Source organism: Stegostoma tigrinum, chromosome 27 (assembly GCF_030684315.1).
Source record: "Stegostoma tigrinum isolate sSteTig4 chromosome 27, sSteTig4.hap1, whole genome shotgun sequence".
Lineage (NCBI taxonomy): Eukaryota > Metazoa > Chordata > Chondrichthyes > Orectolobiformes > Stegostomatidae > Stegostoma > Stegostoma tigrinum.
The window spans coordinates 23,603,098-23,619,977 of NC_081380.1; the positions used below are offsets into that span (position 1 = coordinate 23,603,098).

The 16,880-nt window shown below is 40.5% G+C and overlaps 1 protein-coding gene across 3 annotated transcripts in view; it reads right to left on the minus strand.

The window, feature by feature from the left end:
- usp32 (ubiquitin specific peptidase 32) overlaps window positions 1–16,880 on the minus strand; it is a 210,533-nt gene that overhangs the window by 97,391 nt on the left and 96,262 nt on the right. For all 3 annotated transcript variants that reach the window (XM_048557263.2, XM_048557262.2, XM_048557261.2), the window contains exon 5: window positions 3,334–3,493. In XM_048557263.2, the coding sequence (XP_048413220.1) occupies window positions 3,334–3,493 (160 nt within the window). The remainder of the gene's footprint in view (window positions 1–3,333; window positions 3,494–16,880) is intronic.

Sequence of the window (16,880 nt, forward strand, 5' to 3'; positions counted from 1 at the left end):
CAATTCCTCATTCTCAATAATGCCAATGATCTGTGATTTCCTTGCCTCGTCAGAATCTACCTAACATTGTCTCAAAAGTATTCACTCTCAACATCTGTCAACTTATGAAACAGAGTTCTAAAGTTTGAATTTCTAGAGCTCTACATCCACTTGAAATCTACTGCTAACTTTTTAAACTGAGTCACATTTACGATCGGAAATGCATTGTGGTTGTTCTTCCTAAGTACCTACCAGATGGCCAATCACACACTTAATTCGTGAATCATTCAAGTACCTGTTTTCCTGGAAATAGCCTTACCTGCAAAGGTCAAAGAAATTGCAACAGCTTTTCGTGAAACAAATTATGTAGAAATATGTAACAGTGCAAGCTACTTCAGTGTGTTCAAACCTCCTCTGGATCAATACAAGTTTTCGCATTTTAATCTGTTCAATTTTTTTCATACCTGTAAAGTAGTTCAATATTTCAAGTGACTCAACTTCTAGTAGATATTTCAGTTTGACTTGAAAAAAACTGATCCAGAATAAAAATCAGTTGCAAAAACAAAACAAAAAGTTCAGTTAAAGGATTCCATAAATGTACAGTTTAGGTGGATTGGCCATGCTGAAATTGTCCACAGTGTTCAGGGATGCTTAGGCTAGGTGGATTAGCCAGGTAGATGTGGGACTACTAATACAGATAGGGTCTGGGTGGCATGCTCTTTGGAGTGTCAGTGAGAGACTCGATGGGCTAAATAGCATTCTCATACGCTGTATGGTTTCTATCATTATGAAATGTGTCAGTGAAAAGCTATTAAGATTATACTGGAAATTCAACTTTCTTTACAAAGTAGTTTCTAATAGCACAGTCTAGAAAACATTCCATTGTTTCAACAAAAAAAAAATATTTTCTGAAAGTAAACTCCATACTCATGTTCATTTTCTCCCATTTTTTGTGTTAATAAAACCAGAAATATTACATATTATAGAAAAATACAAGTAGAATGCTTGTATTTTACCAGAGTTGTCAGATACTTAAATTTTACATTCAATTGGTGGTAAGCAGCATTGAGCTTTAAATAACTCCAGTGCTCAGCACACCAATGTCTTGCTTCAGTGATATCACTAATGGGAAGTGAAAGGCACCCAGGAGAAGTAGATACTAGGCAATACACCCACGTCCAAACACCCACTTGTGATGTCATTCATGGGGAAATTTTATACCTCCTTCCTTAGGCCAGCTAGCTCAGTCACATTTTCTTATATTATGATGAGCAGGTGCTCATGTCCTGTAAGCTAGCTGTTTGCAGAGGTGAAAACAACAGATACCAGTAAGCAGCAGAAATAAGATGTTTTAAAATCATTGTACTTGTCACAAAAAAGTCTGAAGAAGGGTCCCGACCCAAAACGTCAAGCTTTCCTGCTCGGCCCTCTGTGTTCATCCAGCTTCACACCATGTTATCTCTTATATAAAAAGTCTGCCTGTTGATTTTAATAAATGCTACACTTCAAAAACAAACAAACAGTCACAGAGTCAAACAGCACAGAAACAGGCCCTTTAATACAACTCATCAATGCCGACCAAGTTTCCTAGGCTGACCTATTCCCATCTGCTTGCTTTGGTCCATACCCTTTTAAACCTTTTCAATCCATGTACTCACTCAAATGTTGTAATTGTACTAGCCTCTATCACTTCCTGTGTCACCATTTTTACATATATGAATTCCCTCTGTCAAGATTCCCTCTGTTGCCCCTCTATTCTCTTAAAATGTTGCCCCTCTCACCTTAAACTTATGTCCTCTAGTTTTGGACTTCCCTAACCTGGGAAAGAGACTTTGGCTACTCACCTTATCTATACCCCTCAGGATTTTATAAACCTCTCCCAGCCTATCCAGCCTCTCCTTACAACTCAAGCTATCCAGTCTTGGTAACATCCTCGTGAATCCTTTTTTTTTGCACCCTTCCCAGTTTAATAACAACCTACTTATCACACCATGGCCAGAAATGTATGCAGTACTCCAAATGCGGACTTCCCAATGTTTTGTACTGTCATAACATGACATTTCAACTCCTGTATTCAATGCTCTGACCAATGAAAGAAAATGTGCCAAACACCTCCTTCATCACCCTGTCTACCTTTGACTCTATTTTCAAGGAACTACATACTTGTATCCCTAGGTCTTTCTATTCATCAACATTTCCCAGGTGCCTATTATTTATTTTGGTATGCCCAGATTTATCTTACGAAAATGCAACACCTCATATTTATCTAAATTAAACTCCATCTGTGATACCTTGGCCTATTGGCCCAGTTGATCAAGATCCCAAAGTACTCATGGATAACCTGCTTCACTGCACAGTTCATTGCTAATTTCGGTGTCATCCATAAACACATTAACCATACATCCCACATTCCCATTGAACAATAGTGGGCTCAGCCCCAATCCGGTAGCACACTGCTGGTCACAGGCCTCCAGTTTGAAGAACTAGCTCCCCCACAACCATTTGTCTCCATTCAAATAATTTTGTATCCAATTGGCTAACTCTCCCTGGATCTCATATGATCTAATCTTACTAACTAGCCTATCATGCAGAACCTTGTAGAAGGCCCTGCTAAAGTCTACTGTTTTGCTTTCAACTATCATCTTGTCACCTCTTGAAAAATCAAGTTTGTGAGGCATGATTTCCTATGTGCAAAGCATTCAGACTGTCCTAATCAGTCCTTGCCTTTCGAAATCCATGTCAATCCTGTCTCACAGAAGCCCCTCCAACTAGGCCAGACCAGGTATGGATAGCAGTTTCCTTCCCTAAAGGACATTAGTGAAGCAGATGGGTTTCTCCGACAATAAACAATGGATTCATGGTCATTATTGGATTCTTAATTCCAGATTTGTTTTAATGAATTCAAATTCTACCATCTGTCATGGCAGGATTCGAACCTAGGTCCCCAGAATGTTATCGGAGTCTCTGGATTAACAGTCCAGCAATAACATCACTAGGCCATCGCCTCTTCACACTCCATGTGTTCCGGCACCTCGCTTGTGGTTGTCAATCATACAAATATCTCTACTAGGGGCGCCACAACTTTTTTTCTGGCTTCCCACAACGTACTGGGATACATGTGATCAGGTCCCGGGGATTTACCTCCCTTTACGCATTTTAAGACTTCCAGCATCTCCTCCTCTTTAATATCAACTCTTTCCATGACATCACTATTTATTTCCCCAAGTTCCCCACCTTCCATGTCTTTCTCCACAGTAAATACTGACAGTAATTCTCCACAGGAAAAAAAATCCTAAATTTAAGGGGTCAATGCCCTTGTAGACTCCGTACAATCACTACCTTAAAAATACTTACAATGAGTGACTCCAGCCAGAGTTTGATAGAAGGTAGGTGTATCACTATCATCGGTAAGAGTGACACATACTCCCCCTGACAGCAGCCATCGAGCAAATGTGAAAGCATCCTTATTCTGAAGGAGCCAGTTCTTGAACTTCTCATAGTTTACCTTTTCACCCTAAAAGAAAAGCAAAATGTTCAACGAGAATTGTATGTACAAAATGTACAACGTAATCATTGTTACTTTCTTAGGAAGGTAAAGTAACTGGACCAGTAATCCAAGAGGTTCAGCCAAATGATTGAGAGTCACAAGTCCAATCCTCTTGTGGCAGTTGGACAGTTTCCGTTAATTTAATAAACCTGTAGTTTAAAAAAAGTGGGCATCAGCTAGAATGACATAACTGGTTTGCTACAGCCCTTTACGGAAGGAAATTTGTTGTTATTACCCTGATTGGGCTATTTGCCAGCCCAGATGCACAGTGATCCACTTGCTTAACTGCTTTCTGAAATGACCTAACAAACCACACAGCTATCACCATCTTTTCCAAAGGAAATAGGGAAAGACATTAAAAGTTGCCCTTGCTCTTGATATCTGGGTCGAAGAAATGAAAAAAAATTCAAGCATGCACTGAAAACTCAAGTCGAGATAGAAGCAACATAAGTAACCGTAGCCACCATAGTGTCTCACGCGTTTTTAAGAGTTGATTTGAGCTTGTGAAGCCGCATAGCATCACATCAACAGTATTTAATGTGGAAATGTCAGCCAGGTTATGAAGCTTTGTTCAAAGCACTTGAGTTTCAGATCGGAAGTTCATGAAGTTGTGAATTCCTTTCAACATTCAGCCGACAGCAATGTAGTTTCAAAAATGATATTAAGCGATACTTTACATTTTTAAAACATGAATATCTTTTGTGCAGAAATGATATAATTTCCACTTTTCATGAGGTAGTTACTTACAATACTAGTACCAGGATTAGCTGGCTGGCACAAGGCAAAGAGTAGGGATAAAGATAATACAGTGTGGAACTGGAGGAGCACAGCAGGCCAGGCAGCATTAGAGGAGCAGGAAAGTTGATGCTACAGGTTGGAGCCCTTGCTCAGAAATGGGGAAAGGAATGCTGAAATATATAGAGGATGGGCAGGGCTGGGGAAAGTAGGCGGGATGGTGATAGGTGAGTTCAGGTAGGTTGTGGTGGGCATTAGGGGCCAGTGAAGTGGAAGTGGCGGATGAGTGGGAGAGAAGATGGACAGGTTGTGTCAGGTCAAGGAGGCAGGGATGAGAGGGAAGGTTGGTCATGGATGAGGGTGGGGGTTGGGAGATTTTGAAACTGGTAAAATCGACATTGACACCATTGGGTTATAAGCTCCAAGGCAGAATATGAGGTTCTGCTCCTCCAGTCTCTGGGTGGCATCACTGTGACACGAGGCAGCCCAGGATGGGCATGTTGCCCAGGGAATGGGGAGGGGGAGTTGAAGTGGTTCACAACTGGAAGATGTTGTCATTTGTCACAAACAGAGCACAGGTGATCTACAAAGCAGTCTCCATGTCTCTGCTTGGTCTCACTGATTGCTGCCTGCCCTGCTGTGCTCGAGCTCCACATTGCGTTATCTCTGACTCCAGCATCAGCAGTTCTTACTATTTCTGATAACAGATAAAAGACTCTTTTTCAGGATGGCAGCGAGTGACTAGTGTAGTTCTGCAGGGATCAGTGTTGGTGCCACAATTTTTGGTATTATACATTAATGAAATAATCTTTTGTGATGAAATCCACTAAGGATTCACAAGAGGCCTTCACTATTACGGTATTTGACATTTTAATGTCCATAAATAAATGCGATATCTGATATCCCAACTTAGCTGAATATGCTGTACATGATCCCATAACTACTTCAGCATAATAGCAAATCTAAAACAGCAACAATTATTGCAATAAGAAATACATTTAGGAAAGTAGTAAAACCAAATTTGAAGAAGGGCATGGAGAACTAAAATCTGCGTTTAATCGACTGAACAAAGTAATTACTAAAATTATTGTCCAGGCTCTATGGAATATTACCATGACATAGGAGATGGTCACTCAGTCATCAAGCCTGCCCTGCTATTCAACAAAATCATAAATGATAGGACGATTGCCTGTATTCTAGTTTCCTGCGACTCTAATAACCCACAACTGTCTTGTCAATCAAAATTTTGTCCAACACATCCTTGTATGTATATGTCTAATGGCCCAGAGATAGTAGGAACTGCAGATGCTGGAGGACCAGAGATAACAAGGTGTAGAGCTGGATGAACACAGCAGGCCAAGCAGCATCAGCTTTCCTGCTCCTCTGATGCTGCTCGGCCAGCTGTGTTCATCCAGTTCTATACCCTGTTGTCTAATGACCCAGCGTCCACTACTCTCCTGGGAAAAGAATTCTAAAGACTAACAATCTCAGAATAAATTCATTTCCAACCCATATTTTAGAACTGTGCCAAGTTCTAGATTTATTGACAAGAGGCAACATCCATCCAGAACCCCGCCTATCAAACCCACTGAATCTTAAGTTTCAATAAGGTGGCCTGTTCTTCAAAACACCATGAATAGGCCTTCACTTTCAACCCCTTCCCCAAAGTACAGACCCAATAAATTTGCTATTAACTGCTTCCAAAACAAGTATATCACTTCCTTCAGTATAGAGAACAAAACTCTGCACGGTACTCCAAAAGCAGTCTCACCAAAGCTATATACAGCTATATATAATGGGAACAATCTAATTCATGTTAATTCTAGTTCACATTAATATCTACAGTAATGTTTAAATCTGTCAAGATTGTCAAGTAATTAAATGCTGGGTTTCAGCAATTGCCAGATCAACAAAAGAATTAGCAGTTCAAAAGTTTACACATGTTTGTGAAATAAAGTCAGAATAGAAGAGATGGAGCTATAAAATTGGTGGGTCTGCTTGCAGTCATTGGCTTGGAGGTCAGTTGAAGATTCACAGAGCAAGCATGCATCTCCTCCAACCTTGCCTATTTTAACTGGTGAACATTATTGCAACAATGTTCATTTTGTTAAACAGTGTGAAATCTTGCAGAGTAGTTCTGTGAAAACAAATTTGGATTTCTTTTTAAAATACTAACAGATGCTGCAATCCATTCAGTCGACCTTCATTACGCTCCCTAAACAGATCATAGTGCTCCTTAAGATAAAGGAACTTAAAGATTCACATTCTGCATTCCAGGATTTATTCTCAATATGTATATTATTTGTATACTTATTGTAAATTGTATTTTCTTTATAACAAACCCTGATTTGTTTATTTGTATGTTTAAAATAATTGGAAAATATGGTGCAGTCTTTTAGTTACACAGCTAGCAGCTCAAAATTAGGACTTAAACTGGAACAACATTTGTTATTGCATTAAAATAAACCATGGTTTTGCCAAATATTTGGCGGTCTCCACGCCTTGCGGACTTCCAGTCCAAGGTGATTCCAGAGCGGTCTGTCAGCCTTGAGGTGAAGCCTGCCGTGGTCTGGAGTCGAAGTCCAGCACAGACAGGAGGTTACATTCCCGCACAGACTGGGTTTGAAAGACTGTTGTTCAGATCTTTTTATTTCTCTGTTTTCTAATATATTCAGATGATTTGTAATAAGAGGCCTGTCATTCCTTTATTTTTCTATTCTTTTCCCAGAACTTGTACTGAAGAATCCGTAGCTAGGTACTTTGTATCTCAGCTGGTGCTGTAAGTGGTGACAGTAAAGCTAATTCAATTTAACTCAAATATTTAGAAGCCAAAAGTATCATGACTAATCAATTCATATAACAAATGAAATATTCTGGACAAGACGATGTGTGCCTCACAAAAAAAAATCTACTCTAGGTATGTTAGGTTGAATGATTTACGGGCACTGTTTACAGTTTATGAATTGAATTTGCTCTGTTATTTTAATTTGCAGAGACACTTCCAAGGCTGTAAAGCCAAGTGGAACACTGATACTGGCATGTGTTAACTTAATTATTTTTCCCTTTCTTCTCAACCTCAGTGAGCAACATTACAACAATGTGAGCATTCACATCGCAATGCTTCAGCAGCAGATAGATTCACGAAGCAAGTAGATTTAAGATCACACTATGGTCAACTTGGAGAGATAGCTTTTTTCCACATGTTCAACTTAGTTGCCTGTTATCTCAGTAATCACATACGTAAGCAAAGTGTGGAAAGCAAAATGTATGTACTAAATAAAGAGAATAATATTAAGGAGCAATTGGAATTTCTTAGTATTGAGAGATTGATCAGAGTTGGCTTAAGCAGAAATTCTGCACTTCTAACACAAACCTCCACATCATACTTAGTTCCAGAGATAATGGGAACTGTAGATGCTGGAGAATCCAAGATAATAAAATGTGAGGCTGGATGAACACAGCAGGCCAAGCAGCATCTCAGGAGCACAAAAGCTGACGTTTCGGGCCTAGACCCTTCATCAGACCTGATGAAGGGTCTCGGCCCGAAACGTCAGCTTTTGTGCTCCTGAGATGCTGCTTGGCCTGCTGTGTTCATCCAGCCTCACATTTTATTATCTCATACTTAGTTCCATTCATTTTGATCAGAACTAAAATTTAACTTTTAATTCCCATAAAATTAAAATCAAGACTTCATAATATACAAGTTATCTTTAAGTTCACTGCCCTGTGATGTTCCTAACATTTCTTAAAAGCACTGAGAAAGACAACAGTACATCTGCTTACCTGCAGGTGCAATATGAAGAAAACATAGCTCATCAGCAAAGTATTTAAGACTTCGATATGCTGCAGCAAATAAGAGTGTGTTGTTTGGGGCAACTGGTGGTACAGTGACAGATGAGAATTTGCAGTATAATGCACAGAAGGCAAAAGGGGTCTTCAAGTAGGAGCCATCACTAAGATAGAAATCTGTAACGGACTCAACGTGGCTCATTCTTTTGAGTATTTTCTGTCAATGGATAAATAAAGGCTACAATCTCAAGTATATCGTGCTAACTTATAATTGGCTGCAGAATTAAGGAATTGAGACCCAGATGCAAGATGGGATAATGGGTTTTAAGTAATTTCTGTTTCAGGGAGGCAATATATGCCAGAGGTTTATATAAGTTGTAGTCTTTTGAAGATGGGCCACCAAAGTGGAAGATATTGAGAATGCTACAGACAGCAACAGTGGCAACAGGAATTTCAACAGTAGCATGGGTAAAATTGCCCATATTGTTGAAATGAATATAAACTATCTAGGCAAGAGATAGAATGCTACACTTGATGCTTAGCTTTGGGTCAAACAGTTTGTGAACAGTCTGCCTTGTCTGACAATCTATCAGCACTACATTGTTCATAAAAGCATCTATCATGACATGTACATGATTTAAGTAATTAATATTCTTAAAAGAAAAAGAGATATCAGGTGAGGGCCAGTGAAGCAACAGGAAAATGTCAGGAAAAATCAATTCCATGTAGCAAGTTGGTCACTGGATAAAAAGTGATAGAGGCAAAGGCTCGAAAGAGCCAAGAGTTTGGCGGGTCGTCCCATGTTTACCAGCATACCAAAGCCAATCTCAGCAATATGGATTGCATACCCACAAAAATACCTCAAGATTCACTCATCTCATCCTGAAAAATTAAACTCCCAAACCTCTAAAATACAATTAGCAATGCATTCAAAACCAGCAAGATCCAATGCCACTTAAGGCTATTTCTGGCCATGTGACTTCAAACAAGTTGGAATACAACCTGTACGTTATTAAACAAAAAAGTTTTTCCAATTCTTTCCAATAAAATATAATCCTTTTTGACAGTGTAATATCACAAGAACTTTACAAAAATGTTATAAATTGTAGTTCAGTTTTAAATCCAGGAAAGTCAAGGTTTCAATGCAGGACAATATTTCTGGATAGCAACAGAATGTAACTGAATTATACTTTACAGTAATTGCTGCTTCTGCCACTTAAAGACTAGCTCAGATTCATTGTTTACATTTGTGGACAACCAAATGGATGCCAGGGTGACTCTATGTGAACTTTAGATCTTAAAGGTGAAACAAAAGAGGATTATGATGATAATTCAATGCTTGATTCTAGCTTCTACATTTCTCAACATATCCAAGTTCCGCTCGGATACCCGAGAAAAGAAATCACAAGAATGGAGGCCTGGCCACTGCAGATTTCAGTTAAATGTCTTTTCCGGGACTATGTGACATTATGCTTAATTAATGCAGAATGGAATGGGACATGCATTATTTGTTGTATTATGTAATTCTAACATCAGCTAAGCTAGTTTCATGATCAAAATATCAGGTGGCCTGCAATCAAAGTTTTTATTCAATTATTCAACTATTCAATCGTCAGCTATTTATCAAAGAAAGACTTACATATCCAAAGCGCCTTTCATGACCACTAAACACCCCAAAGGGCTTAATGGCATTTGAAAGACTAAGTATAGTCAGCATTGCAGTGTGGAAAAGGCAGCAGCCAATTTACATACAGTAGGCTTCCACAAACAGCAATGCAATAGGAAGAAGATAATCTATTTTTGTGAGCTTGATTAGGGAATGACTGTTGGCCAGGAATATCACCAATAGCTTCCCTTATTTGAAACGGTGTTGTGATGTCTTGAGCAGACAGATTAGGCCTTGGTTTAACATTTCATTTGAAAGATGGCAGTATTCCCTCTGTTATCAATGTCAGCCTCAAATTTGTGCTCAAGTCTTGTAGTGGTATTTGAACCCACAACATGGGTAAGAATGGACCAGATGGACTGAAAGGTCCTATTTCCGTGCTGTGTAACTCTGACTCCAAGATTCAAGGATTGTACCAGTTGAGCCATGGCTGATGCCAAAGTTAATTTATATTTAAATTCAACATCTTTGAGGTGGTTCTTGGTAGCGTCCAATGTTTAAACATTTTCTTCCATCTTCTCTTATTGGGTATCATCCCATGGACACCTGACACCAAGTGATGATCGTTGCCCACGTACTTTGAGAAGCAAAGTACATTTGGTCCTCACCTGATGTCTGAATACATGAATTTTGTAATGGATTTCAAAAGAATTATCATTTCTCGTAGCTCAAAGATGTTGAATTCCTTTCCAAAACTCTAATATTAAATGCTCACATCGTGAAGACTTTACAAGTACAATTAGCTCAGTTTTACATTTGACAATTATTCTCTGCACATTTTCCTGAAGAAATAAATGACTAGAAATTAATATAATGAAGACATTCAAAGGATTAACTTACTTATGCATACTAGCTCAATGGATTGATGTGTGATGCACAAAATTTGCTTTTAAAACATATCATGTCTTTTCATTTTTTTTTCTTCAGTTCTAATTTTGACATGATACGCTTTATATTTTCCATTGTAAATGCTATTCCAATGCAGCTTATAGAGCCAGTATAATGCAAAAACTAATTTTTTGTAGATGTTGTGTACAATGGATTTCACTTGAGAGATTCAAAAGGAACCAAATGAATTGTTTTTGTTTTCTTCAGACACAACCACTCTATTGGACTTTTGGATGGCCCATGACACTCCAACTTCAACAACAAAACCACCCAAAAACTTGTTGCCCCAGAATTGATCCTTACCATGTCTCTCCCACCCACCCATCAGCTCTGTATTAGCTGAAGTACACCATTCCACAGCAAAGCAAAGCATAAAAACCAAAGACAACCATCAGGTATCTAGCTACTAATACTATGACATCAATTTCAAAGAGTGGATTCATGACCACTTCATCAATAGCCTCCTATTACTATCCTTTAATTTTTTAGGAAAGGAATGAGAAGAGAAAAAATATAAACTCCATTACATGCAGCATATTTTGAAATAAAAAACTGGGTACAAATCATACTGCAATCTGGTCAATCCATGCCATTAAGCAGAGTTAACAGGCAAAATTTTTGAGGCAGTTCAGAGGAGGTGCACAAGATTAGTTTCAGAGATGAAGGGTTTACCTTATGATGACAGATTGAGCAGTTTAAGCTATTACTCTCTGGAATTTAGAAGAATGAGGGGAGATCTAATTGAGGTGTATAAGATGCTAAAGGAGATGAACAAAGTAGATGTGGGAGAAGGTTTTTTCTTGTACTGCAAGCTAGAACAAGAGGTAGAAAACTGCAGAAATTCACCAAAGATCCTCAGGCAGCACCTTCCAAACTCATGACCACTTCCATCCAGAAGAACATATTGCAGATGCATGGGAACACCACCACCTTCAAGATCCACCCACCCCACGCACCCCCGTACACCCACCTCCAAGCCACTCACCATCCTGACTTGAAAATATATCATCATTCCTTCACTGTCATTGGATCAAAATTCTGGAATTCCCTCCCTAACGGCATTATGGGTCAACCCATGGGAGCTTTTCTGCAGCGATTCAAGAAGGCAGCTTACCACCATCTTCAAGGGTAACTAGGGACAGGCAATAAATGCTGGCCAGACAGTGAAGCCCACATCCCACAGATGAATAAAACAAAAGTTTAAGGGTAAGGGTTAGCAGCTTTAAAACAGAGATAAGGAGGAATTACTTCTTAGAGTTGTGAATCTGTGGAATTCATTAACCCAGAGTTGGTGGCTAATGGAATATTTACTTTGTGTAAAAGTAAGGAAATAGATTTTTAATTACTAGTGGATTTAGAGGGCTTGAAGAGCAGGCAGGAAAATGGAATTGAGGCCAAGATGAGATCAATGAGACAAATAGGCAGATCAGGCTCAATAGGCTGAATTGTCTATGCCTGTTCCTAGTTCTTGGGGCATGTTCTGGATGAGAAGCAGCACAAGTATGAACATCAAAAGCCTACAGCTCTGAAAAGGTTGGAGGCTACAGGCAAATAACATTCACTAACTCTCCTTGTAGGTCTTTCCAGTGATTGAGAAAGTCACTGTGCTTAGAAGGCATCTTGTGCCAAATTAGACTTGATGAACAAACTCCAGTGTTTTCATTTATCCCTTCAATTCCAGATGAAGAGATCACTGTCAGTCTGTGTTTTGACTTTCAGGCATACCTTTAGATGCGAGGATTAAGCTTTATTGCACAGGAAGGCTACAACAAAATAATTTCAGCTGAAGTTCTGATTTTATTCTGAAAATGGATGCCAGTGGGGCCAAAAGATTAAATGAGCATTAAAACTGATTAACATACCATAATGCTTTTTAAAACTATTATGAAATGACAAAAATAATTTCAATGTCACTAAAAAGCAAATATGATTAAGTAATGTATGTTTTTCAGTGTTTCATTTATCTACCTCACACTGGATACAGGAAATCAATACAGAAATCTGCATTCAGGCTAAGCAAGTTTAGTGGTTTGGGGGATAGGACAAGCGTTTTTGGAGAGAGGTGAGCACATGTGAAGTCTTTTTATGCTTGCTTAGCCAAGTGAGCGCAACAATCACCTCAGCTTCATTGGAAAATTGGAACTGGGGGTTTATGTAGTAGTGGAAGAGGTTGGAGGGGTAGTTACTCATTTTGCAGCAAAGTGTCAGAGATGGAGTACAACAATCCTGGCATTAATTTTTTAAATATCATTATTCATTTGTGCAGGTTTTCAAACTGATAACTCTCAAACTGCTCATGGGAAGTGACATACAGGCATTGAAAATGATTAAATACAAAAGGATCGTTGAAGATTCAGTCTGGAACAGTCACTTAAGCTTAGGTGATGCAATATTTAAATTACCGAATTCTGTAGACGAAAAAACAACAAAATTTCCAATCTTGCAATTACTCATCTATTTTAAATATATAGGATAAAAATAAGAAAACACTATTTTTAACATATGCTGATGTTTCCCCTCTCAGAATTCAGAATAGATACTTAAGCAAAATGAAATAATACAAATTCAACTTAGCCTGAAAGATATTTCTCAAGAGGGATCATCAATAGGCAGAACAAAGTTCCCTTGGCAAAGTAGAAAACATTGAATTCCCCCAGAATGTCTTCAGGGAAAGCCCATTATTGATAACAAAAAAGTAAAGTATGACTAAGTGCACATAACTCCCAACACAGCTTTGACATTTTCTATATTTTTCTTAAAAAGTGAAATTAGACAAGTGAATCAAGTTATCATGAACTGAAACATTCCTCATTCTTGATGAATACTGATAACAAAATAGGAAAGGCAGTCAATATTTACATTTACAAGAAAAAAAACTGCACTGAAACACAATGGAAAGGAGGAGAAATCTTTGTCAGTGAGTTATGATCAGGCATTTGCTAAAAACCGTGGTATAAGCAACTGAATGATGACTTTTAAATAGTAAATTAGGACCACACCTGCAAGACAGAATGAAATTTAAGATGAAGTGTTATGTCCTTAAACTGCCTCAGGATGCACGTCACTGCTAGAGATATGAAATTGCCTGTTCAATATAATGGTAAAGGCCTTTTCTTAAATTCAAAAAGCTTTGGATTAACTTTTTCCTGGTATATTCTGCCTTGAAGAAAGTCCACTTGGCAACTGGATTAGCACAGTTTCTGATGCAGTATAAATTGTTATTCCCTTTAAATGTTGGTATTCTACATCTGTCCTGGTGGGTGCAAGATGAAAAGATTTGAGAGCATACTAATTTATGCAGCAATGAAGCAATAATTGTGTACTACAAGACTGAACAACATTAGATGACAGGCATTAACCTGACTTACTTACAGCCTGAGGGAAAAAACTGATTGGTGGCTTGGGTGACGTATACTTGCAATGATAAAGAGAGTCATAGAAACATACAGCATGGAAACAGACCCATTGGCCAAACCTGACCACACATCCCAATCTGACCTAGTCCCATTTGCCAGCATTTGGCCCACATCCATCTAAACCTTTCCTATTCATACATCCAACTAGACGCCTTTTAAATGTGTAATTCCACTACTTCCTCCGGCAGCTTGTTTCATACATGCAGCATCCTCCCCCTCATGCTTTTATAAACATCCATAAAGTCATCCCTCAGCCTTCAACACTCCAGGGATAAAAACTCCAGCTTCTCCCTCTAACTCCAACCCTTCAAGCACAGCAACATCCTTAAATCTTTTCTGCAACCTCTCAAGTACAACATCTTTTCTGTAGAAGGGTGACCAGAATTACAGGGTAGTATTCCAAAAGTGGCCTCACCGATGTCCTGTTCAGCTGCAACACAACAAACCAACTCCCATACTCAAATGTTCTGACCAAGGAAGGTAAGCATGTCAAACATCACCTCCATCACCCTGTCTATCTGTGACTCCACTTGCAACGAACTTTGCACCCCTACAACTCTGTTCAGTAACACTCCCCAGGGCCCTACCACCAACTGTATAAGTCCTACCCTGGTTTGCCTTACCAAAATGCCAGACTTCATGTTATTTAAACTAAATTCCATCTGCACTCCTCAGCCCATCTGATCAAGGTCCCATTGTACTTGGAAGAAATCTTCTTCATTGTCCACTACACCACCTATTTCGGTTATCAATTGCAAACTTACTAACCATATTTGCATCCAAATCATTTATATACATGACAAAAAGCAGTGGACCCAGCATCAATCCTTATGGCCCACTGCTGGTCACAGGCCTCCAGTCCAAAAAGGAACCCTCTAACATTTCCCTCTGTCACCTACCTTTAAGCCAATTTTATATCCAACTGATGAGCTCCCCCTAGATCCTCTGTAATCTAACCTTGCTAACCAGCTTGTCATGTGGAACCTTGTCCAACACTTTACTCAAGTCCATATAGACAATGTCTACTACTCTACCTTCAACCTTCTTGATCACCTCTTCAAAAAACTCATTCAAGTTAGAGAGACAAATTTCCCATACACAAAGCCAAGCTAACTATCCCTAATCCTTATCTTTCCAAATGCATGCTAATCTTATCCTTCAGAATTCCCTCCAACAACTTACTCATCACTCACTTCAGGCTCATTGGTCTATAGTTCCTCGGCTTTTCCTTACAGCCTTTCTAAATAATGGCACCAAATTGGCCAAGAGATAATGGGAACTGCAGATGCTGGAGATTCCAAGATAATAAAATGTGAGGCTGGATGAACACAGCAGGCCAAGCAGCATCTCAGGAGCATAAAAGCTGACGTTTCGGGCCTAGACCCTTCATCAGAGAGGGGGATGGGGGGAGGGAACTGGAATAAATAGGGAGAGAGGGGGAGGCGGACCGAAGATGGAGAGTAAAGAAGATAGGTGGAGAAGGTGTGGGTGGGGAGGTAGGGAGGGGATAGGTCAGTCCAGGGAAGACGGACAGGTCAAGGAGGTGGGATGAGGTTAGTAGGTAGCTGGGGGTGCGGCTTGGGGTGGGAGGAAGGGATGGGTGAGAGGAAGAACCGGTTAGGGAGGCAGAGACAGGTTGGACTGGTTTTGGGATGCAGTGGGTGGGGGGGAAGAGCTGGGCTGGTTGTGTGGTGCAGTGGGGGGAGGGGATGAACTGGGCTGGTTTAGGGATGCAGTGGGGGAAGGGGAGATTTTGAAACTGGTGAAGTCCACATTGATACCATATGGCTGCAGGGTTCCCAGGCGGAATATGAGTTGCTGTTCCTGCAACCTTCGGGTGGCATCATTGTGGCAGTGCAGGAGGCCCATGATGGACATGTCATCAAGAGAATGGGAGGGGGAGTGGAAATGGTTTGCGACTGGGAGGTGCAGTTGTTTGTTGCGAACTGAGCGGAGGTGTTCTGCAAAGCGGTCCCCAAGCCTCCGCTTGGTTTCCCCAATGTAGAGAAAGCCGCACCGGGTACAGTGGATGCAGTATACCACATTGGCAGATGTGCAGGTGAACCTCTGCTTAATGTGGAATGTCATCTTGGGGCCTGGGATGGGGGTGAGGGAGGAGGTGTGGGGACAAGTGTAGCATTTCCTGCGGTTGCAGGGGAAGGTGCCGGGTGTGGTGGGGTTGGAGGGCAGTGTGGAGCGAACAAGGGAGTCACGGAGAGAGTGGTCTCTCCGGAAAACAGACAGGGGTGGGGATGGAAAAATGTCTTGGGTGGTGGGGTCGGATTGTAAATGGCGGAAGTGTCGGAGGATAATGCGTTGTATCCGGAGGTTGGTAGGGTGGTGTGTGAGAACGAGGGGGATCCTCTTGGGGCGGTTGTGGCGGGGCGGGGTGTGAGGGATGTGTCGCGGGAAATGCGGGAGACGCGGTCAAGGGCGTTCTCAATCACCGTGGGGGGGAAGTTGCGGTCCTTAAAGAACTTGGACATCTGGGATGTGCGGGAGTGGAATGTCTTATCGTGGGAGCAGATGCGGCGGAGGCGGAGGAATTGGGAATGGAATTTTTGCAGGAGGGTGGGTGGGAGGAGGTGTATTCTAGGTAGCTGTGGGAGTCGGTGGGCTTGAAATGGACATCAGTTACAAGCTGGTTGCCTGAGATGGAGACTGAGAGGTCCAGGAAGGTGAGGGATGTGCTGGAGATGGCCGAGGTGAACTGAAGGTTGGGGTGGAAGGTGTTGGTGAAGTGGATGAACTGCACTTCACCAACACCTTCCACCCCAACCTTCAGTTCACCTGGGCCATCTCCAGCACATCCCTCACCTTCCTGGACCTCTCAGTCTCCATCTCAGGCAACCAGCTTGTA